This window comes from Dipodomys merriami, unplaced genomic scaffold (assembly GCF_024711535.1).
Source record: "Dipodomys merriami isolate MVZ:Mamm:240054 unplaced genomic scaffold, mDipMer1.0.p SCAF_26, whole genome shotgun sequence".
Classification (NCBI taxonomy): Eukaryota; Metazoa; Chordata; class Mammalia; order Rodentia; family Heteromyidae; genus Dipodomys; species Dipodomys merriami.
Window position 1 is genome coordinate 8805173 of NW_027204048.1, and position 22976 is coordinate 8828148.

The 22976-nt window shown below is 40.8% G+C and overlaps 1 protein-coding gene across 1 annotated transcript in view; it reads right to left on the reverse strand.

The window, feature by feature from the left end:
- The window catches only part of Slc1a1 (solute carrier family 1 member 1), an 80579-nt gene that overhangs the window by 26249 nt on the left and 31354 nt on the right, over window positions 1–22976 (reverse strand). Inside the window, exon 2 of the mRNA XM_070035663.1 lies at window positions 14910–15050. Within this exon, the coding sequence (XP_069891764.1) occupies window positions 14910–15050 (141 nt within the window). The remainder of the gene's footprint in view (window positions 1–14909; window positions 15051–22976) is intronic.

A 22976-nucleotide genomic window follows, 5' to 3' on the forward strand; every position in this document is an offset into this window, starting at 1 on the left:
TCAGAAATCAAAGCCAGCCTTGGCAGGAAAGTCTGTGAAACTCTCCTCTTCAGCTAACCTAAAAGCTATAAGTGGAACTGTGGCTCAAGTGATAGAGCATTAGCAATGAGCAAAAAAGGGACAGTGCCTAACCCTGAATTCAAGCCCTAGGATAAGAAAGAAAGAAAGAAAGGAAGGAAGGAAGGAAGGAAGGAAGGAAGGAAGGAAGGAAGGAAGGAAGGAAGGAAGGAAGGAAGGGAGAGAGAGAAAGAGAGAAGGAGAGAGAGAAAGAGAGAGAGAAAGAAAGAGAGAAAGAGAGAGAAAGAAAGAGAGAGAAAGAAATAAAGAGAGAAAAGGAAGAAAGGAAGGAAAGAAAGAAAGGAGGGAAGGAAGGAGGGAGGGAGGGAAGGAAGGAAGGAAGAAAAGAAGGATAGAATAGAGAGAGAAAGAAAGAAAGAATAGAGAAAGAAAGAATAGAGAGAGAAGGAAGGAAGGAAAGAAGGAAGGAAAGAGAAAGAAAGGAAGAAAGAAAGAAAGAGAGGGGGGGAATAACTAGGAAACTAGGGAATAGTTCAGTGGCAGATTGCCTACCTAACATGGTCCTGTGATTATATCCTAGCATTACAAAAAGCAAAACAAACAACCCCAAACTCCACCTCCTCCCACCAAAAAAAAAAAGACTCAATAAAATCACCAATTTAATAGAATCCCATACAACCATAACTGCATACGCATCCCCAGCCCTGATACTATGGTTGAAATGTCTTCCATAGGCTTGTGTACTGGGGGTTTGGTCCTCAGCTGTTGATGCTATTTTGGAAGGCTGCCTAATTGGAGGAAGTAGGTCAGTGCAGGGAGTGTGGCAGCTTTTTAGGGATATCTTGCTCTTATCTGTCTTGTCTGTCTGTCTGTCTGTCTTTCTCTATGCTTCCTGTCCATCATAAGATGAAGAAGATTCTTTCCCAAATGCTGATGCCACCGTGAATAAAGTTTCTGCCCAAGCATCTAGGGCTAAGCAACTATGGACCAAATCCTCTGAAATCATGAGCAAGATAAATCCTTCCTCCCTTCCATGCTTCTGTCAGGTCTTTGGTCTCAGCGAAGTGATCAAATGTCAGTAATATACCTGACCTCACATATGATGCCTTTTTGGGTACAGTGTTCTCTTTTGGCAGATGTCTAAGGTGCTGAAAAATGCCAGCATCACTGGGTAGTTGCAGTACTGTTCTTCAGTGTGTGTTTGGTGTCCTCTCAGGACTTTCTTCCAGTAGTGAGACAAATTAAATCTATGTGTATAATTATTTCCAGCATATGTTAATATGTCTTCATTTGTCTTAATGATTTGGCCATGGGCTAGTGCCTCTGCTGGTATTTCAGGACTCAACTGGCAATTAAAGCCTTCCTAATAATGAGATTCTTGATGGAAACATCTTAAACAAATACATCCTGAGCAAGTCAGGATGAGTAATTATACCTTATAGTCACAAAAAAGAGCTTTCTTTCTCAGCTTTCTCATCTCTCAGTCCTAGATGTATCAGAAATCCATTCATATCACCAATTTATATCCTACAAAATTAAGAAGAGTGCTGGGGGGCTGGGAAGGTGGCTCAGTGGTAAAGCGCTTGCCTTGCATGCCTGAGGCCCTGGGTTTGATTCCTCAGCACCACATAAGCAAAAAGAAAAAAGCCGGAAATGGCGCTGTGGCTCAAGTGGTAGAGCGCTAGCCTTGAGCTGAAGAGCTGAGAGACAGCGCCCAGGCCCAGAGTTCAGGCCCCACGACCGGACCCAAAAAAAAAAAAAAAAAAAAAGAAGAGTGCTGGGCACCAGTGGCTCACACCTGTAACCAAGCTACTCAGGAAGCTGAGATCTGAGGATTGCATTTCGAAGCCAGCCAGTCTCTACCAGACTCTTATCTCCAATTAACCACTGAAAAACTGGAAATGGAGCTGTGGTAGAGCACTAACCTTGAGCGAAAGAGTTCAGGGACAGTGCCCAGGCCCTGAGTTCAAGCTCTACAACCGACTAAAACAACAACATCAAAAAAATGAAGAAGGGTGAAAGAATGGGTGAGAATATTGCAAGGGGTGATATTGATCGAGATATACTGTATTCATAAAGTGCTTTGTTAAACGGCAACTCCTTTGTACAACTACTTAAGACAATAATAAAAAGAAAAAATCAACAACTGTACTTTCCTACAGTTTTCGCTCTATGTTTTTAGTCAACAATGATAGTGTGTGCGTGTGTGTGTGTGTGTGTGTGTGTGTGTGTGTGTGTGTGTGTGTAATAGTTGCCCTCCAAATCCAAATTTTGGAAAGCTTATAATATACCACTAGGGATCAGGGCGGTGACCATGAAAGGGGAAGGGCAGAACAGGGGAAGAGAAAACAGCTTAATCTTCAACCTCTTCTGTCACAGAAACATTAGAGAATTTAATAATTGTAAATGTGTTTCTAGCCAGACCTTGGTGGCTCAAGCCACCAGGTTACAGAACCCCATAACCGACTAAAAAAAAATGTATCCAAGCGTTCTAACACCCACCTGCAAATCATAATGACTATAATTATAACAAAAATGGTGAAAATTATGGTAATAGACTTTATACACACCGAGCAATGACTGCAGGTTAACCAGTCATCTTTAATTCATATTAATAACCTTTGACTCATACGATAACCCTAAGAGACATCATTATCCCATTCCACCAAGGAGAAAGCTGTGGCCTCAGAAAGGCTAAGTAACACACCTAGATTCCTAAAGACCATATGTATGATCGCTATGACATTTGGGCTTCATCCATATGCAACAAAATTCTCGACCAGTGTTAGATAGGACTTCCTGTGAAGTGGAAGTGGCCAATGTCTTTGCTGTTGTCCATCAAAGTAGCCAGAGCCACACATAGCTAGTGGACACTTCAAAGGTGGTTCGTGTGGCTGAGGAATTGAATTTGAATTAAATTATATATATATATATATATATATATATATATATATATAACCATGCTGGTAATGCCTAGCAATCATATTGGATGGCACTTCATTATCATGCCAGCACCAAGTCAAGGAGAAGAAGACAAGACGCTGGCTTGTGATTCCATATTGCCACAAAGCCTGAGCTGTATTCTTTCCTGGATCCCCTGTTGTTGTTGTTGTTGTTGTTATCATTGTTGTTGTTATTCTCCAAACTTTCCACATGGCAGGAAGAGCTCTAGTTTTTCATGTTATCTTCCTGCTACCAATAACCCATTTCAAAGGTTGGCTTGTGTGTTAGAGATATGTGGAGCTCATCAAGTCGTCTCCTTAGAATCCACCTTAGACATAGTGGTTTTTCTTGGCTCTCAGGATCAGAAAAAAACATCGTTGTCACTCATAACAAAAAATAAAACCCTCCACGTAGGAATATGTTGAGCGTGTCAGTGCCTGGCAAAACTTGTTCTTTCATTTTTGGCATCCCTCCTCCTTCAGAGCCTTTCAAACATTCACATCCATGAAGTTTTAGTACTACACACAAAATCTATTTATGGGTTAAATGAGCACATGTGCTTCTCTTTGCATAGCGACAGTAAGAGTCTTCTTCCTCCTCTATCCCAAATCAGCTTTTGCTGCCTTGGGGGATGATATTATCACCACACACGTATTGGTGACCAGACTCCAGGCATGACACTGATGGCGGCACCGCCCCGTCATGTACTAAGGGAAGGCACGGCAGCACGCTCCTCTTATTCTCACCTGGCTGGACCATCTCCACTTGGGAAACCTAGAGGACCATCTCTCACAGTCTACTTCTGAAACTCCTGTTCCTGGAAGTTGTGCTCAGGACAAACGAGAGAGGCAGTGTGCTCAGACATCACAAAGCGCATGCAACAGGACTGACACAGAAATCCTCAGAAGTGCTATTAAAAAAACTTGATAGTAATTGGACAGTCTTTTTTTGGGGGGGGGTCAGTTGTAGGGCTTGAACTCATGGCCCAGGCACTGTCCCTGAGCTTTACTCCTCAAGGCTAGTATTCTACAAGGTAGACCCACAGCACCATTTTCAGATTTCTGGTGATAATTGGAGAAGAGTCTCATGGGCTTTCTTCCTGGATTGGCTTTGAACCACAATCCTCAGATCTCAGCCTCCTGGTAGCTAGGCTTACAGATGTGCGCCACTGGTGCCCAGCTTGGACAGTCATACCTGTGGAACATAATAATGCACTAGCATTTTTTATGTCTTTGGTTTTTTTTTTGGTGTGCCATTATTCTAGCAAGTCACTTTTATTTGTGGTTACCAAGGCTATTGGTGGCAGATTAGAAATTTAAAAGTTGTGTTTTCCTTGAGTCTCTTGTATAGCGTGATGCTTTATGAAGCCCCTATATAGGGAATGGGTACTGTAGATTTTTAGTGGAGCTAAAAGACAAAGAGAAAGAGTACAATAGGTGGCACCCAAATTGAGCAGAAAAAGACGTACAGTATTCTAGTTACCAGTAAGGGCCAAACTGTTTCTGAAATCCAGAGAGAACTTTTTTTTTCTTAATTTTATTTTCTTGTAAAGATACTGTACAGAGAGGTTACAGTTATATCAGTAAGGTAATGAGTACATTTCTTGTGGGGCATTGTTACCCCTTCCTTTGTTTTTCTCCCATTATCCCGTCCCTCTCCTACCCCCCCACCTCCCCCACCAAAGTTGTAAAGTTCATTTCCAACAGTGTCTTGTGAGTCTCATTGTTGCAATGGATCACCCTGTATCCTCATTTCAGCATTTTTTTATTCCCCTTCCCCTCCCCAAATTAGATAAATATACATACAAGGCGCAAGGTACCAAGATCAAATGTACATATGACCGTATAAGATGATGCTAAGTGAAATGAATCCCAAGGTATGGACACAGAGGTTTTTCTTTGTTGTTATTTTTAATGTACTATGTGATTTTTCTGTCTTTGTTTCTTTTGTATGTTCTTTCTCCTATGATACATCCCTGTCGTCACTGTATTTGATTTTGGTACCAGGGAGAATTTTGAGGTTGGCTGTGGCCTAGAAATAGTGACAGAAGCTTAAGTTTCTGCTTGGAAGTTAGGCCACCTGTTAGCTCTTTATATAAGAGAGGAAATGATTTCTTCATCTCAAGAGGAGACCATGAGACGCAGGCTCCTGGCCAAAGCAGTCATCATCTGAACTTTAATATCAAGCTACAAAGGAAGCAGTGCTTGGGCTAAACAATAGTGTGCTTTAAAAATAATAATTCAAGGGCAAAGTACTCCTCAGAGAGCTCTCGGATGAGGCTGCTACCCACCGGAGAACCACGTTTTTGTGACAATCCCTCTGCACTTTACGGTTAAGGTGTCAAAATTAACTCCATTACTGGGATGTGGGGGGGGTTCTCCCCTCAGTCTGGCATTTGTTGTGCTCCATAATTCTGAATGTACATAACAACCCAGACACTCAGCATTGTGTTTGAAGTTAAAATTCAACACAATGGATCCAACACAATGGATGAGGAGTTAAAGATAGATGACTCCTGTCATTCTGCTGTGAGCAAAGAAGTCAAATGCACAGAGAGAACCAAGGATGGGCTTTGGCAGGACAGACCCAATCTCATCCTTCTCCAGATGTAATGGAGGCATGAAACGCCTGTACATCCTCAAAGAGGATGCAAGGAGCAAAGTGAACAACCTCAGTGTGAGACTTTGAATTTCTCCCTGGATAATGCCTAGGACAGTGCTCAGACTTATACTGAATGGATAGCCCTCCTTATTAGGCAATAGATAATCAAAGAATGAATAATCAATGACGTGGCTCATCAGCCATGGTTGGGACTCACTGAGCATTAGCCCCGTCCCCTCTTTTGCTCTCTCCCTCATTCTTTCATGGCTTGGTCAGGAAGACATGTTTTTCAAAACACCAATCAATTCATCTTACAGTTGTGACCTGCAGTGGCTGACATTACAGATATGTGCCATCATGCCCAGCTGCAATCTTCACTTTCATTTTATTTTTTTAGAATCTATAGTTTCACTGACATCCATCTTTCTCATTAGACTGTAAGCTGCATGAAGGCAAGTGTACAACCAGTGTACAACCAGCACTCAATACATAGCAGAAACCTAACAGATGTGCTGACTGAATGAATAACACAGTTATTTGTGGAAGGCTCCCTCCCTCAAATTCTTTTTTCCAGGCAATGACCCCTGGGTAGTAGAATATCCTGGAATGGAATTCATCAGCCCCAGGTGCTACTCTATAATCTGTGTGAACTTGGAAAAGTGGTTTGATCTTGCTCCAACCTCTGGTTCGTTTCCTTATCTGTAAAGATGGAGATAAGGCCCTACCCACTTTAGTACTTCATAGAGTTGCTATGAGGATTAAACAAACAAGCTCAAGATTTTGAAATGATGAAACATTTCTTTTATTCCTCAGGGAACACAAAGCTGGATATGATCTCACTTTGTTATGCCAGAACACCAGGAAATCTCAGCAGCCTGTATTAAAACCCTGGGATGTTAAAAGGGAAAAGGCAGAGAAGGGTGAAGGTCAAATTATATATATATATATATATATATATATATATATATATATATATATATATATATTTGCGTGCAGAGCTTACCTATGGTATCCCTGTTTCTTAGAGCCATGAATACAAATAACTCTCTTAAAACAGGCTATATCTTCTCTTTAGCCTATTCTGTGAGGTTAAGGAAATAAACTAGCTATCGGGCAGAGTCAGTTCAAGATGACTTTGCATGTATCAGCTCAGCCATTCTCCATCTGATGTTTAAAATACAGGTTAAGATTCAAGGGAGAACTCAAGTAGTATAATTCCTTAGAAAAAGTTAAAGTTCAGCAAAATAAAATACCAGGCAGTGGTTACTTAAAAGGGGTGGGGTGGGGTCAAGGGGAAAGGGGCAGACCAATGAAGAAAAGAGGGGGAGGATGTAGTCAAGAATCCAATTTATAACCTACAAAATTAAGAAAAGTGAGGAAGGGGTGGGTAGAGGAGGGATGGATGAGAATGTTGAAAGGGGTGATTTTGAGCAAGACATATTGTACTCATAAATATGTCTTTGTTAAATGGCAATTCCTCTGTATAACTACTTAAAGATAAAAGAGAAAGAAGCAGCAGCCATGGTTTGTCTCTGGGTTCTTTTTTTTGCCAGTCCTGGGGCTTGAACTCAGGGTCTGGCCTGGGCACTCTACCACTTGAGCCACAGAGCCACTTCCAGCCTCTTCTGTTTATATGGTACTGAGGAGTCGAACCCAAGGCTTCATGCATGCTAGGCAAGCACTCAACCACTAAGCCACATTCCCAGTCCTTGTCTCTGGGTTCTTAAATGACTAGAACTGTTCAAATCTTGTCTAATATCACGAGATCTTTTGCTCAAGGATAGGGCTCTACCACTTTGAACCTCAGTGCTACTTCTGGCTTTCCTGGTGATTAACTGGAGATTAGAATCTCACAAACTTTCCTGCTGGGACTGACATTGAACTATGATTCTCAGATCTCAGCCTCCCGATTAGCTAAGATTACAGGCACAAGACACCAGAAAGTCTATGATTAATTAAATTAATTAATTAATTATCTTTAACTACAGAGAAGTTAGCTGACAAACACTGAAAGACCCAGAAGGCCTAAAATAATTACTGTCTGACCTATTTTTCCCCCTAGAGTTTCTAGACATTGAAGGCTGATTTTACAGTTGCTTTGTAACCATTTTTACCATTTGAGCCACACCCCACAGTCTTTTTGCTTTTAGTGTCAGTTATTTAGTTAATTAGTTTGTGTCAGGTCTTATACTTTGTCCACACTATTCTGTCTCCCAAGTTGCTAGAATTACAGGCATGTGTCACCAGGCTTGGCTTATTATACATTATTCTTTTGTATGATCAGACGCACATAGGCATTGTACCTTTCTGTTCCTCTCTTAAGCATGTCTTCTATTGGGCTCACTGTATGTGAATATCTTGAGACCTATATAACTTATGATATTCCAGTGTATTTTAGATCTAGCTTCCACCTATGAGAGAAAATATGCACCATTTGTCTCTCTCAGCTTGGTTTACCTCACTTAACATGATTTGTTCTTGGTCCATCCATTTCCCTGCAAATGACACAATATTATTCTCTCTAATGGCTGTGTAAATTTCCATTGTATATAGGTACCCCCCTTTTCTTTTTTTGATCCATTCATCTATTGTAGGACATCTGGGCTGTTTCCACAACTTGGCTATTAATAGTGCAGCAGTGGAAATGAATATAGGCTTTTTCATATAGGATCTCACTGACTTTTTCTGTCCAGGCTGCCCTCAAACTGCAATTCCCCGGCCTCCATAACCACGTAGTTGTTAACGACATGCTCTACTACTCCTGGCTCTATCTGGTGCTTTATAAAAAACTTTGCTGAACCCCTGCTTGAAAAGATAATTAGCTCACATAGGTATCCCACGTCTTTCTGTATAACAAACACTGTTTATACACCAACATTTGTAAGGATTTTTTTCTCCATTTCAAGGTAGTAGAAACATCTGCTTTTAGAGTTTATGTTAAGCCCAGAAGAATCTGAAATCCTGATGCAGAAGCTGGAATAATTCTCATGTGAAAGTCTGGAGTAATAAATCTTCAATCCTCCAAGAGTAGAGAAATTCCCCAGGAAAAACGTCTATTCAGTTACCCAGCTAGTGCGCTCATGGGGATGGTCAGTCATTGATAAATGGAGTGCAAATGTTTTTTCCTGACGTCTAGAGATAGGAAGTAGAACCAGTCCTGGGATTTATATACACAGTGGCCCAAAGAGGCATGGAGGGTGGTCGGGGGCGGGTTGAGTGGGGGGGGGGGCAGGGAGAAGAGGAAGTTTCCTTGGCTTGGTTATAAATGTGGAATGCACTGAGCTGCCTGGCATTTGTAGGGAATTTAGGGAAGAACAGCTCCTTAATCTGCAGGGGGAATCAGCATGGATTTGTCTCAGCCTGAACTGGACAGATGCCAGGTTCTGTAGCTAAGTGGATATGGGCTAGCCCACAGGTACAAGTGGTACTGCCTGCATCTAAGACCCTGATGGTGCTCATAGGGGAAAGCCCACCCCAGATGGCTGCAGGGAGGTTAGCATCACAGGATGAGGTGTCCTTCTCAGCCCAAGTACTGGGTTCGAGGATGCTTTGGTGCTTCCGGTATCTATGTGGAGGCATAAAAATCTGCCTTGGCCTCCTAGAGGCAGTGGTGGCTGGGAGAGGGACTGAAGGAGGGACAACACTGTACAAGGAGCTCTGGAGTCCCTGGAAGAGCCCTTTCGAGGATCAGCTAGACCTCAGCATCGGTATCTCATTTGCAGTTGGTAATCTCCAAACCTCTGGCAAAGCTCCGTTCTAAGTAGTCATCTGGTCTCACCCGCTCTTGGGAAATTGAGCTCAGACTCTTAGGATGGGGGGAGCAAACTGGGGAGATCATGTCAAGATCAGAGGGATGGTGGTAGCCACAGCCCACGCTAGGAGTGAGGCTGTGTGAGGTGCAGTTCAGCTTGGACTACTCTTGAGAACAGCTAAGCAGGCAAAGAGGAGAGTCTGGGAGTGGGGGTGGAGGTGCGCTGCTCTTCCTGTGCTGAGCGCAGGATGATGAAGTCACCTGAAATAAGGTATTCGTGAACATGTAGCCTGAGCACCAGCTCACTGGCCGGGAGACTGGGACTTAGATCTTTCCTGAGCCATAGTTTTCAGGCATGCCTAGAAAGCTATCCCCTCCTACTGTTTCTCTGGTGGTTTGACATAAATATGGCTTTGAAACCTAAATGTTAAAAGGACCTGAACAGATCTTCCTGGACACGGCAGGAAGGTGTTCATTCTTCTGGATGTAGTAAATCATGTTTGCTTCTGAAAACTCCTGGGGATTATGTCTGCCTGTTCTCTCTCTCTCTCTCTCTCTCTCTCTCTCTCTCTCTTTCTCTCTCTCTCTCTCTCTCTGCCTCTCTCTCTCTCTCTCTCTCTTTTAAAATTGAAAGCTCATTTGAGATGTTATAACATTTTATCCCTACAAAATTAACATATGCATAAAAATAAGGGCATTTTACTTGTATAAGTATATGCTTCTAACAAAATGATCAATAACCTCTGTGCCACCTAGATCCAGTTCACATTCAAATTTCCCTGATTGATATGACATTTAGTCCTTATCATCACACAAAGAAGCATTTGCTCTGTTTAAAATAGAACTCTAAAGTAAACATGTTTATATTACTAGAGGCTTTTTTTAAACTCAAGGCCTTACCACTTAGACCAGGCCCTCAGCTCTTTTTCACTTTTAGGTTGTTTTTCAAATAGAGTCTTGTGTATGTGCTTAACAGACCTCATACCTCATTCCTGTTATCCTCTTCCTGAATAGCTGAGATTACAGGTGTGCACCACCTTGCCCACCAGCCATCTCTAAAGTTTAGGGAGATTTTTTTTTCTGTTAGTTTGGCAAGAGCTGTACAAGATGATTAGATTTGGATCTCAGTTTTACTTGTATTTATGTTTCTAATTGACTCTTCCTGGAGGATTCATGAAACATTGACAGCTTCCCACATACATCCTCCTTTGGTCTAATAACTGTATCATTTAGGCTATTGTAGGAAAGCTTTTGCGTTGGGAAAAGCACTCTTCTCGTGTATTTTCCACACCATCCTTTGTGGTGGTGGGGTGGGAGAGGCTAAAAACTACCAGGGGGCTTCAGTGAGGATCTGCATGCCAGGGTCACAGTGGCACTGGGCTAGCCCAGGGAGGGGGAGGGGAGCAGAGAAATCACCACAGGCCAAGTCTGAAGAGCATAGAAAAGAACCCACCTCGTTTCTACTTTCTTTCTTAAACAAAAGAAGGAAGAAGACACAAAACATGACAAGGGAACAAAGGAACAAAAATAATACCTGTTCACCTTGAAAATGTGAAGTCCAGTGAATTATGTTTCTTACTATCCAAATTAAGCTTTTGTTTTTCTTTTGCCAATCCTGGGGCTTGAACTCAGAACCTGGGTGCTGTTCCTGAGCTTTTGTGATTAAGGCTAGTGCTCTACCACGTGAGCCACAGCTTACTTCTGGTGTTTTTGTGATTAATTGGAGATAAGAATCTTGGCACTTTTCTGCTTGGGCTGGCTTCCACCCACAATCCTCAGATCTCAGCCTCCTGAATAGCTAGGATTATGGGCAGGAGCGATCCACTTCAGCTTAGCTCATCATTTGACTCAACTTTTTAAAATGTATACACATTTTAGGGGCTGGGAAGATAGCTCACTGGTAGAGTGCTTGCCTTGCATGCATGAGGCCCTAGGTTCCATTCCTCAGCACCACATAAGCAGAAAAAACCAGAGGTGGCACTGTGGCTCAAGTGGTAGAGTGCTAGTCTTGAGCTGAAGAGCTGAGGGACAGCACCCAGACCCAGAGTTCAGGCCCCATGACTGACAAAATAAAAGTATGCACATCTTAATAACCCCTTGATGTACATGGTATCTTCTAGCTGTGTATTTTGTTACATATTGGCACTTTATGAAGTATTAGGATTATTTCTACATATCACTAAACATGGGTTTAAACAAGGTTGCTAATAGTTGCACGTATCATAATGCATACATACACTATACATTTAAATTGATTATAGTTTATCATGATAAGAATGCTACCATAAAAATCCTTGTACTTAAGTCTTTGACTATCTCTCTGGTTAATTTTTCATGATAAAATCTGGTAAGAAGCATTAGTAGGTGAAAAATGAACATATCCTAAAAGTGCCTTCTAGAATATTTGTCCTGATTCATGTGTAACTGAAAATATATGAATAAACCCATTTCCCTACAGCCTCATTAGTACTAGCACTGCCTTTTGCCATTTGGAACATGAATATATATAATTTTCCTCACCTTTTGGTTCCTTAATCATTTCATCCCCTACCTCAAAGGAATGAGTTGGTGGTTTTGTTCTCTTTTCCTAGCTCCTGACTCACTGGTGGAGGGAAATGGATAGACCTAGAACAAACCATATAAAGCGAAGCTAGCCAAGCTCAGAGAGACAAACACTGCATGTGGAAGTTAGGTTTAAAATATCACTGGACAAGATTACCTTTGTTGCTTTCCCCCATAGACATTAGAATTGTGTTCCTCATCAGGTGGTTAATGAGCCTTGTGGAGCTATACACAGGTATAACTTATATGTGTATCTTTGTGAATGCTTTTCTTGGGAGAGAATCTGAAGTTTCATCTTACTGTAAAAGAGTCCTCGAAATGATTAAATCTTTGCCAGGGAGAAAGTTCTAAGGGCTCCTAACTGTAATACCTTAGCAGTCAGGCAGCAGAAGGACATGAGCAAAGTGAACTGGGCATCTTCAAATGCATTTGTTCTAACCAAGTGGAGTAATCTCTTGACTTTGGACCACTATCTGTGGGTGGGAACATGGGCTGTGTTTCTAAATCTTAGTTCTTTTTTTTTTTTTCAAATTCAGAAATCTGTCCATGAAATCTTTCAAATTTAAACTACATAGCATAACTTAGAATTCAACAAAGAAACACTGTATAGGACCAACATTACCGTCCCCATACACACTGCCCTCCTTTCAGTCTGGTCAGCTCAAAAGGAACATATAACTCAATCCATAAATAAAAATATACCATTCAGGTTTCTAATAAGACCAAACCACCAAAACCATCCGAGCACACAGCACTGATGGGACACTAGTCTAACTCAAGTTTGGCCCTTGGTAACTTCAAGGGCTAAGTATCAGAGCTCTTCAAACAATGTGGTTGCTGAATGCAGCAACTCCTGACAACCTCTGCATCTTCACCCTGGCCAAGGTCCAGGAGCGAAGATCAGGCCTTCCAGAGGCAGTGGAGAAATAAATTCTAGAACAGGACATGTCAAGACTCCTAGATGTATGATTATATAAAACCTTGACGTTCAAGCCTTCTACACTAGTAACTGTCATACCACATTTTTTAGTTGCCAGAAGAAAAATGCAGGACATGATGGAATGTGCTCCACAGCTTATTGGACCCAGATAAGTGACCTTTTTGTAAACCTACTTCCTTTCTAGCTTCACTTGAGAGCTTACTCTTTGAAAAAACCTTGTAACACGATGATCAATTAGAGAAAAATAAAAATGTTCAAAATCTTTAGCATAAATGAAATACAAATCAAATCTACACAGAGATACCATGACACCCCAGTCAGAATGACAGTCATCAAGAAAACAAGCAGCTTGACACTGGTGGCTCACGTCTATAATCTCAGCAACTCAGGGGGCTGAGATCTGTCAATCACAATTAGAAGCCAGCTCAGGCAAGAACGTTCATGAGACTCTTATCTCCAATTAGCCACCAAAGCTGAACCAGAAGTAGCGGTGGCTCAAATGGTAGCATGCTAGCCTTGACCAAAAAAAAGCTCAAGGACAGTGCTCAGGCCCTGATTTCAACCTCTAGAACATGCACATGCATGTGCACGCACACGCACACCCCTCCCCCCCCCCCCACAGAAACAAGTAGCAACAAATACTGGCAAGGATTTAGGAAAAAAAGGAACCTTCATTCACTGTTGGTGGAAACATAAACTAATACAACCACAATGGAAATGAGTATGGAGGCTCCTTAAAAAACTAAAAATCAGCCTTCATATGACCCACTATATCTCTTTTGGGCATACACCTGAAAGAGTCTACATCAAGAAAGATAGTACATACCCATGTTTATCATAGCATTATTTACAATAGCCAAACGCTGCAAGTTGCCTCCCAGTAGAAGAAAGGATAAAGGAAAGATGCAATATGTGTATACATGTATGCATGTACATGTACATATCTGTATATATGTGGAATATTACTCAGCCATAAATAAAAATAGAACTGTGTAGTTTGTAGGACATGAACAAGTCTGGAGACCATCATGCTGAGTGAGATAAGCAAAACTTAAATAGCTATATACCTAATATTCTCATTTGTTTGTGGTGTATAGACCTAAAATGATGCTCATAACTTTTGACAATGACTAATGATGGTGATAGTAATTATGATGAGAGACATAAATGTAGGAGGGAAACTAAGAAGGAATTAGAATTAGTGGAGGGGTGGGGTGAAGAGGCTCAAAGGACATTATATACAATATGTGTGTATACTATGTATGTATCATATATGTTATGCATATATCATATATGTTATACATATCATATATACATATATATCATATAAATGACTATCTATCTATCCATTTGAAACCCATCTACCTGAAACTAAATGCTGTGTGAAAAAGTAGGGAGGGAGCAGGGGAGGAACAGAATTATGGTGGAGAGGGCGAATTTGTTCCAAGTACACTCTATGTCTGGCCAACTCAAAAAAAAAAAGGAAAACAAAACCAAAACAAAAAGTCATTTCCAAATGGAACCATCTCACAAGTTCAGATTTAAAATACTGGTCTGTAAAATAAGATGCAAAGCCCTAATCCAATGTTTTCTCCAGCACTCAGCTACAGGCCTCCGGCAGATACCCAGACAGCAGTGTAGCATGTTCTAGGGTCTGTAGTCAAGTGTACATAGGAGAGAGGCACCCTGGAGGCGGCTGCCACAGGGAGCTGGGGCTGGAAAACAAGTGAGTGAACTAAACATGAGCAAACGTGACAACCACAGATTTTCCCGGAGGATACTAGCTGACATTTCACAGACCAACTATGCCCTTTGCACCCCTCCGGATGCTCTAAATAGAGCTTTATTTGTAAGTTTGAAAATAGCATCTCCCTCACAAGACATTATTTATTATACCAGTGAAGATGTGAGTTGTAGTGGACACTGTAGATGAAGAGTAGGGCAATGAGCAATCAACACAAGCAAATATATTCAAGTGAGGAGAGAGTGTGTTTATGATGCAATTCCTGCATTTCAATTTTTATCCCCTTATTTAGAAAAGAGTAAGTTAGGTTCTGCTGGGTTCCTTAAATATAACAGAGCATATCCGGGTACCTGTGATCATGCTGGATATAATTAATGGCAGAATGATGAGTTTCAGCATCCTCATGAGAATTTCTCCAGGGAAAGCAAAGTAGAATTTCTCCAGATTTGAGAGCTTGCTATATTCTCGAACTAAGACTCCTATGGTGATGCCTAAAAAAAAAAGTAGGAGAGAAAAGGAACATTGTTGAGTTCTCCTGTATGCATTTTGTTAGGAAAAAGTTTACACCCCAAAATAAATTGTAATGACAAGAAAAACAGTTTAGATCATTCCTCATAAGTCTGTAAAACTTAGACTAAAAAAAAGAAAAACAACCAGAATGAGTAGAAAGTACATATTTATAGTAAATCTGTGAGAGAATATGTTTCACATGCAAGCTTTGTATTTCCTTTCCTTCAGTTACATTTATTGTACTGACAAAATGCCAATGGATGCTATGGAAAGAGTTATAAAAGGTTTTTTTTTTTTCTCCCTTCCTTTATGATGCTGAAGACTGAGCTCAGGACTTCATGCATTCCAGGCAAGTACTTGCTCCACAGCCTGAACAAAGACCTTTTATACATTTTAGTTTACATATTGGTATTTGTTTTTCTCATGAGACTTTTTGTTTTGATTTTTTTTTTACTTGGTATGAAGGATTGAACCATGGCCTTGTGATTTTTTTTGTTGTTGTTGGTGGTCATGGGGCTTGAACTCTGGGTCTGGGTGCTGTCCCTCCGCTCTTCTGCTTAAGCTAGTGCTCTACCACTTGAGCTACAGCACCACTTCCAGTTTTCTGGTGCCTTACTAGAGATAAGAGTCTCATGGACTTTCCTGAATGGGCTGGCTTTGAACCACAATCCTTAGATCTCAGCCTCCTTAGTAGCTAGGATTACAGCTGTGAGCTACTGGTACCCAGATGGCCTTGTGAATGATTGATTGATTGATTGATTGATTTTGTCAGTTGTGGGGCTTGAACTCTGGGCCTGGGCACTGTCCCTCAGCTCTTCAGCTCAAGGCTAGTGCTCTACCACTTGAGCCACAGTGCCACTTCTGTTTTTTTCTGCTTATGTGGTGCTGAGGAATGGAACCCAGGGCCTCATGTATGCAAAGCAAGCACTCTACCACTGAGCCACCTTCCCAGCCCTGGCCTTGTGATTTTTGAGGTGAATATTTTGCTACTTGAACCACACCTCTAGCCAACCTTCCTTCTTTCCTCCCTCCCTTCCTTCTTTCTTTTCATTTTTGAAATGAGGTCTTTCTAACTTTGTCTGAGGTTGCCCTGAATTCACGATTTCCTCTCTCTGCCTTTTGAGTAGCTGACATCATAGGCATGTCATGTAGCTAAGGCAGCCACATGACCAGTTTAAGACAAGCTTTCATGATAATCAAACTTTATTATTTACGAAACCTTAATTTTTTTAAATACTATTTTATTTTATTTGAGAACATACTGTACAGAGGGGCTACAATTACATGGGCAGGATAATGCATACATTTCTTACCAAGCATTGCAGCCTCCTCCTTTGTTTACCCTTCACCTCCCTTCCCAGCCTCCCCCCTCCCCCCACCCAATTATACCCCCCTCCTCCCCCCCACCGACATTGTAAAGCTGGTTTTGACATGACATTTTGTACTTCTCATTGACGAAACCTTAATTTTAACAGCAAAATAATACTGTATTAATTTGACATATTTAACATATTATTAAGCAACTGTTTCCTCCGATGATTTGTATTATTTCCATGTTCACATATTCCTGACCAAAGAAGCTCTTTTAAAATCAAGTTTCAGACACTGAGTTTCACATAATTATGTAAGTACAAGGACATATTCATTATTAAGATATGGTATACACAGTCTCTGAATTTTGCCTTAACAAGATGCCTATGTAAAGTCTTCCAGCTGTGTGGAGAACAACATTTAAATGTAAATTTTAACAAAAACTCACAAATTTTATCTTTAGCTTGTTTCAAATATTTCTAAAAAGTCTAAGCATTTCACCTCTTCATCCTCTGCTCACCAATGTATATTTTTAAAATCAAGAAATAAATGAGTTGGGTGATTCTTACATCTTTCTCTTTCATCAGCCTCTGATGAGTGACGTGGTAATTGGAGCAAATGACTAAGTGACAGGAAGATTCAAGGAAAATATCACTGGATATGCAAATTCACAACTCAAACAACTAGTACATGGAAACCCAGTGCTCTTTGGGCACAGTTAAATGTCACAGAGTAATGAAAGGAGAATTATAATCCATACTAGAATTTTCATTTCAATGCAAGGATCCTTCCTTTCTTCACAAATAAACCAAATAGATGAACCTTGTAAGAGACATTTTGAATAGCTTTGCATTTAGCTGAACTTTATTCGCCAATGTATTTTCCCTTTGCCTGTTCTCTATTTTTGCGTTACTGAATGCATTTCTGGTTTTACATATGTATCCTCCAAAAAAGAATGTCCCAGATCATCAGTAAGACAAACAAACCAACTTTATTATGGATCCAATTGGCTCACTTCTGAACATCTAGTGTTAGACTCATGAGTGGTTAAGACATCAAGTATTTAAAATCCTTTAAGTAAATTTAAAAGGCATGGCACACTCATTTCCTGTTTATTAACTGTCTGTGCTTGGCTGTTCTATATAAACTCACTTTTTTATGCCATAGTGATAACTCATAATGTTCAAGGCTTTTAAAAAACAAACTTTCTCTCTCATGCTGAACACAGATTGTTTCAAGTCAACTTCTGACTCATATTTCAAAGAAATCCCAGCGTGGGGAAGAGAAGTGTATTTGTGCTCAAAAAGAAGCTACAAAATATTCTGTTGAGGAGCAACGGACTTCCATGTGTCCACCTTTAAGGTTTAGATTACCAAGGGTGAGCTACCACAGATAAATGCAAGGTTGTTAGGAAAACAAACAAACAAACAAACACATGCCTGCTACTTTTCAGCCTTTAGACAAGATTTTATGGAAGAATGAGAGTTGTCACATTGAGTAGTTAAGAGCAATTAGTGGGGGCACATGTGTTGGGCACGGTGGTTCACAGATCTTCAATCACAACTACTCAGGAGGGTGAGATAGGAGAATCATGATTCAATTCCAGCCCAGGAAAAAGTTCACTAGGTCCCCAGTCTCAACCAATTAAAAACCTGGGCCTGGTGGCAACGCACCTGTCATCCCAGCTATAAGAGAAGTATAAATAGAAGGATTGTATTCCCTCATTATCTAGGCCAACCTAGGGAAAAACGTGAGCTCCTTTGTAAAAAATAGTGAGTGAAAAAGTGGAAGTATTTGTCTAAGAAGTTCAAGGTTCAGAGTTCAAACTTCAAACTCCAGTATCATGAAACAAAGAAAAATGACCCATGAACAGGCAATTGCATATAGAAATTAAAACTATCAAGCTTGTTCTTGAATTTGAGTACCACAAATTATACTCCAATTTTTCTCTCTCTCTCTCTCTCTCTTTTTTTTTTTTTTTTGCTAAAATTAGGATTAGGAATGCCAACCAAACCTGGAAAAAAACAACAACATGTTCACAGATGTCACTTTGAAACCCTTAAAACCTGAAGGAGTTAGTGAATGAACCTCACCTATTAGTTAAACCTCGAAAGTGGATGTATTTCATCTTGTTCTTGAACACATTTGGAAACCTAAGATGCAGGACAAAGAAAGTCACTGGAAGATTTTTCTTTGTTTTTGTTTTTTTTTGTGGGTCCAGTCGTGGACCCTGAACTCTGGGCCTGGACACTGTCCCTCAGCTCTTCAGCTCAAGGCTAGCACTCTACCACTTGAGCCACAGCGCCACTTCTGGCTTTTTTTCTTTTTGCTTATGTGGTGCTGAGGAATCGAACTCAGGGCCTCATGCTTGCAAGGCAAGCACTCTACCACTGAGCCACCTTCCCAGCCCAGATTTTTCACGTCCCCAATACGGTCAGGATAGCAGGGCAGAGCACCTTCCCTACCCTACAAAGTCAAGACATAAGATAGTTAGGGAGCACCACAAGGCAACAGAAGGCCAATAAACTCTGTGTCCTTCCAATGGAATAGAATTGAAAACCCAGAAATGAACCTACAGACCTATAGCCATCTAATCTTCGATAGAATGGAAGAAAGACAGCCTCTTCAGTAAATGGTGCTGGCAAAATTGGTTAACTACATGTAGAAAACTAAAGCTAGATCCTTATATATCACCCTGCACCAGAATCAACTCCAAATGGATCAAAGACCTTGAACTCAAAGCAGACACTCTGAAAACATTACAGGATGGAATAGGAGAAACCCTAGGTCTCCTTGGCGCAGGCCGAAATTTTCTGAATAGAGACCCGGAAGCACAACAAATCAAAGAAAGGTTGGACAAATGGGATTGCATAAGGTTGCAGAGCTTCTGCAGGGCAAATGACATAGCTAGCAAGATCAATAGAAAGCCCACCGATTGGGAGAAGATCTTTACTAGCCATACAACAGACAAGGGTCTCATATCTAAAATATACTTGGAACTCAAAAAATTAAACCACCCAACAACAAATCCTCAAAGAAACAACTGCCCAATAAATAAGTGGGTGAAAGACTTAAAGAGAAGCTTCTCTGAAGAAGAAAGAAGGATGGCCAATAGACACATGAAGAAATGTTCAACATCCCTAGCCATAAAAGAAATGCAAATCAAAACAACATTGAGATATCACCTCACTCCAGTTAGAACAGCAAAAATCAAGAACTCTAACAACAACAGATGCTGGAGGGGATGTGGACAGAAAGGAACCTTACTTCATTGTTGGTGGGAATGTAAACTTGTTCAACCACTTTGGAAAGCAGTATGGAGGTTCCTCAAAAGACTTCACATAGATCTCCCCTATGATCCAGCAATCCCACTTTTGGGCATTTACCCAAATGTTTACAAACAAGACCACACTAAAGCTACCAGCACAACTATGTTTATTGCAGCATTATTTACCATAGCTAAGATATGGAACCAACCCTGATGCCCCTCAGTAGATGAATGGATCAAGAAAATGTGGTATATATACACAATGGAATTCTATGCCTCCATCAGAAAGAATGACATTTCCCCATTTGTTAGGAAATGGAAAGGTTTGGAAAAAATTATATTAAGTGAAGTAAGCCAGGCCCAAAGAAGCATAGGTCCCATGGTTTCCCTTATTTGCAATATCTAGTATAGGTATGAGTCAAGCAGAAAAGGTCAGATAAGTTGATGTTAGGAAAATGAACCCTTAAATATGTATTTTAATGTTTTCGTTTCTTTCATGCATGTGTTTCTAACGCATTTATAAGATTATTTCTTTGTTGCTTTGTATGTCCCTCCCCCACAGTGTAACCCCCGCTTTCACTATATTTGATGTCAGTATAACATGTGGAGGAGATGGGGACAAACAAGTCGTTTAAGGATTCAGGTGGACCTGTTGCAACAATGAGAAGTACAAAATGTCATGTCAAAACCAGCTTTACAATGTCGGTGTGGGGGGGGGAGGAGGGTATATTTGGGTGGGGGGAGGGGGGTATAGTTGGGTGGGGGGAGGGGGGAGGCAGGGAAGGGAGGTGAAGGGTAAACAAAGGAGGAGGCTGCAATGCTTGGTAAGAAATGTATGCATTATCCTGCCCATGTAATTGTAGCACCTCTGTACAGTATGTTCTCAAATAAAATAAAATAAAATTAAAAAAAAAAAAAGAAACTAAAAAAAAAAAAAAAAACAACTCTGTGTCCTTAACCTACTATAAATTAACAGCAGGCTATGTTTTTTTTCTGTTCCTATTCTTATGTACTCCCACATAGACAACACTTCTGGCAGGTAGATCATGATAATAGTTGCCTAGGTTAATTTTCAGAGATCTGAAGGCCGCTTCTGCTAAAAATATGGACCCTTTCACTTGGGCATGAAAATGTCTAATGATAGATGGCACTACCTTTTAAGAGAACCACCATTCTCTTACAAGTTAACCCATGAACAGTTAGTCTGCAAAGTATCTTAAGGAAATGTTGGCACACAGAAGAAAAACATCTTCTGAACTCATGTCTATGTCTGATGGAAAGTTACCATGTAAGCCCATCCCCCAAAAATCAATTCAAATCTTTTCTTTCCCTTTGTTAACTGAGTAGCCTGCTCACATCTTTGCTTGGTGCTAGCTCCCTTTTGCCTGTGAGTTATAGTCCTCATAAAGCCTTTCCTGACTTTCAAGATCTAACTCCTGCTATTTCTGCACACCTGCCCCTAATTCCCCTATTTGATAAATTAAGTTAGATTTAGGCACATAAAGAGAAATTTCCAGGGCTGGAAATGTGGCTTAGTGGTAGAATACTTGCCTAGCATGCATGAAGCCCTGGGTTTGATTCCTCAATACCACATAAACAGAAAAAGCAGGAAATGGTGCTGTGGCTCAAGTGGTAAAGTGCTAGGCTTGAGACAAAGAAGCTCAGGGCCCAGGCTCTGAGTTCAAGCCCCAGGACTGGGGGTGGGGGAGAGAGAGAGAGAAAATTTCCAAAGCCAGGAGTTGTTAGGATTCATTCACTACCTGGGGATGTGAATGATACTCCCAGAACAAGGAAAGTGAAACAGTGAAGACTGATAGACAACTGAGTTCAATAGAGGCCTTAGACAGGGCCAAGGAATTCCTAAAAGTAAAGTAGTTACCAGAATCTCTGAAACCCCAGCTATACCACTTTGGACCTCTACTACTTTAGAACTTCTTCCAACAAGAAAGATAATCCTAAGCAGGTACAGAGTTATATTAGGAAGAATACTGGTGTTAGAATCACAGGCTCAAATTCTGGCTCTACAACCATGAGGTGTATATAATCTGGGCCTTAATGTTAAGGTAATATCTTTTATCAACTAGTGAGGAAGGGATTCCAATAGTTGCCTTCAAAGATCCCTTCTAATGTCTTAAGATACTGTGATCATCTCTAAGCCTTGGTTTCTTGATGTGAAAATGGGATCACAGAATCTCAGCACCAAGAAAGCTGTTCATACCTCCTCTGGTTTTTATGCTAGGCATAAATATGTTAGCAACATAGAGAGGAAAGAAATACGAAGGGAAAACCTTCAAGTTGTCAACTAAGGAAATTTAAGGGATTCAGAGAAGACACCTAGAATGTCATCTCCTCACACACACCTCTTCTTGTCTGAAACAAGAAATTTAAGTTCTATAACCTTACACAGTTTCTGGGGAGAATTTTTTTTGTTTTCCCCTATGTTTATAAGAAAATAACTGTTGAAGCCAGGCGCCAGTGGCTCGCGCCTATAATCCTAGTTACTCAGGAGGCTGAAATCTGAGGATCACAGTTCAAAGCCAGCCTGAGCAGGAAAGTCTATGAGATGCTTATCCCCAATAAACCACTCAGAAAACCAGAAGTGGGGCTGTGGCTCAAGTGGTGGAGTGCTAGCCTTGAGCTGAAAAGGTGAGGGATAGCGTCCAGACTCAGAGTTCAAGTCCCGTGACCGACAAAAAAGAAAGAAAATAACTGTTCAGTTTTTTTCCAAGTTCTCAGGCACTTTTTACACCTTTAAAATAAACATGGGCTTGAAATTGCCTTTGGTTTCTGATTGATGAACCCAGAAGTGGTCTTGTTTGGGAGATTGAAAGAAAAGAAATTTGAGTGTTGTTTTTTTTTTGATGCATATTTTTCTAACAGTTGTCTACTACACAGATGAATTTTGGCTTTATTAAATGGTTGACAAAATATAATATTTTAAATTATCGCTGAAATAGTTATCAAGATGTGCCATCATGATAGAAACAGTACAAGCAAGTTCAGAATGTGGAATGAACATTTACAACAATTTGCATATGCAGCGAGCAAGTGGAAACTTGCTGGTATATCCTGTCCTTCCTCTGCAATGTATCTGTATCCTTTACTCATCCAGTTTTTGCTCCTGCAAACCTGAATGGTCCACCAATGCAAGCTCTTCACAGTACTTTGGGCTTAAAAAATGAGATGCTGCCAGGTGCATCACACCTGTAATTCTAGATACTCAGGAGGCTGAGATCAGAGGATGGTGGTTCTGAAGCCAGTCGGGGCAGGAAAGTTCGTGAAACTCATCTCCAAAGTGCACCTGTGACTTGTGGTTGAGCACTAGCCC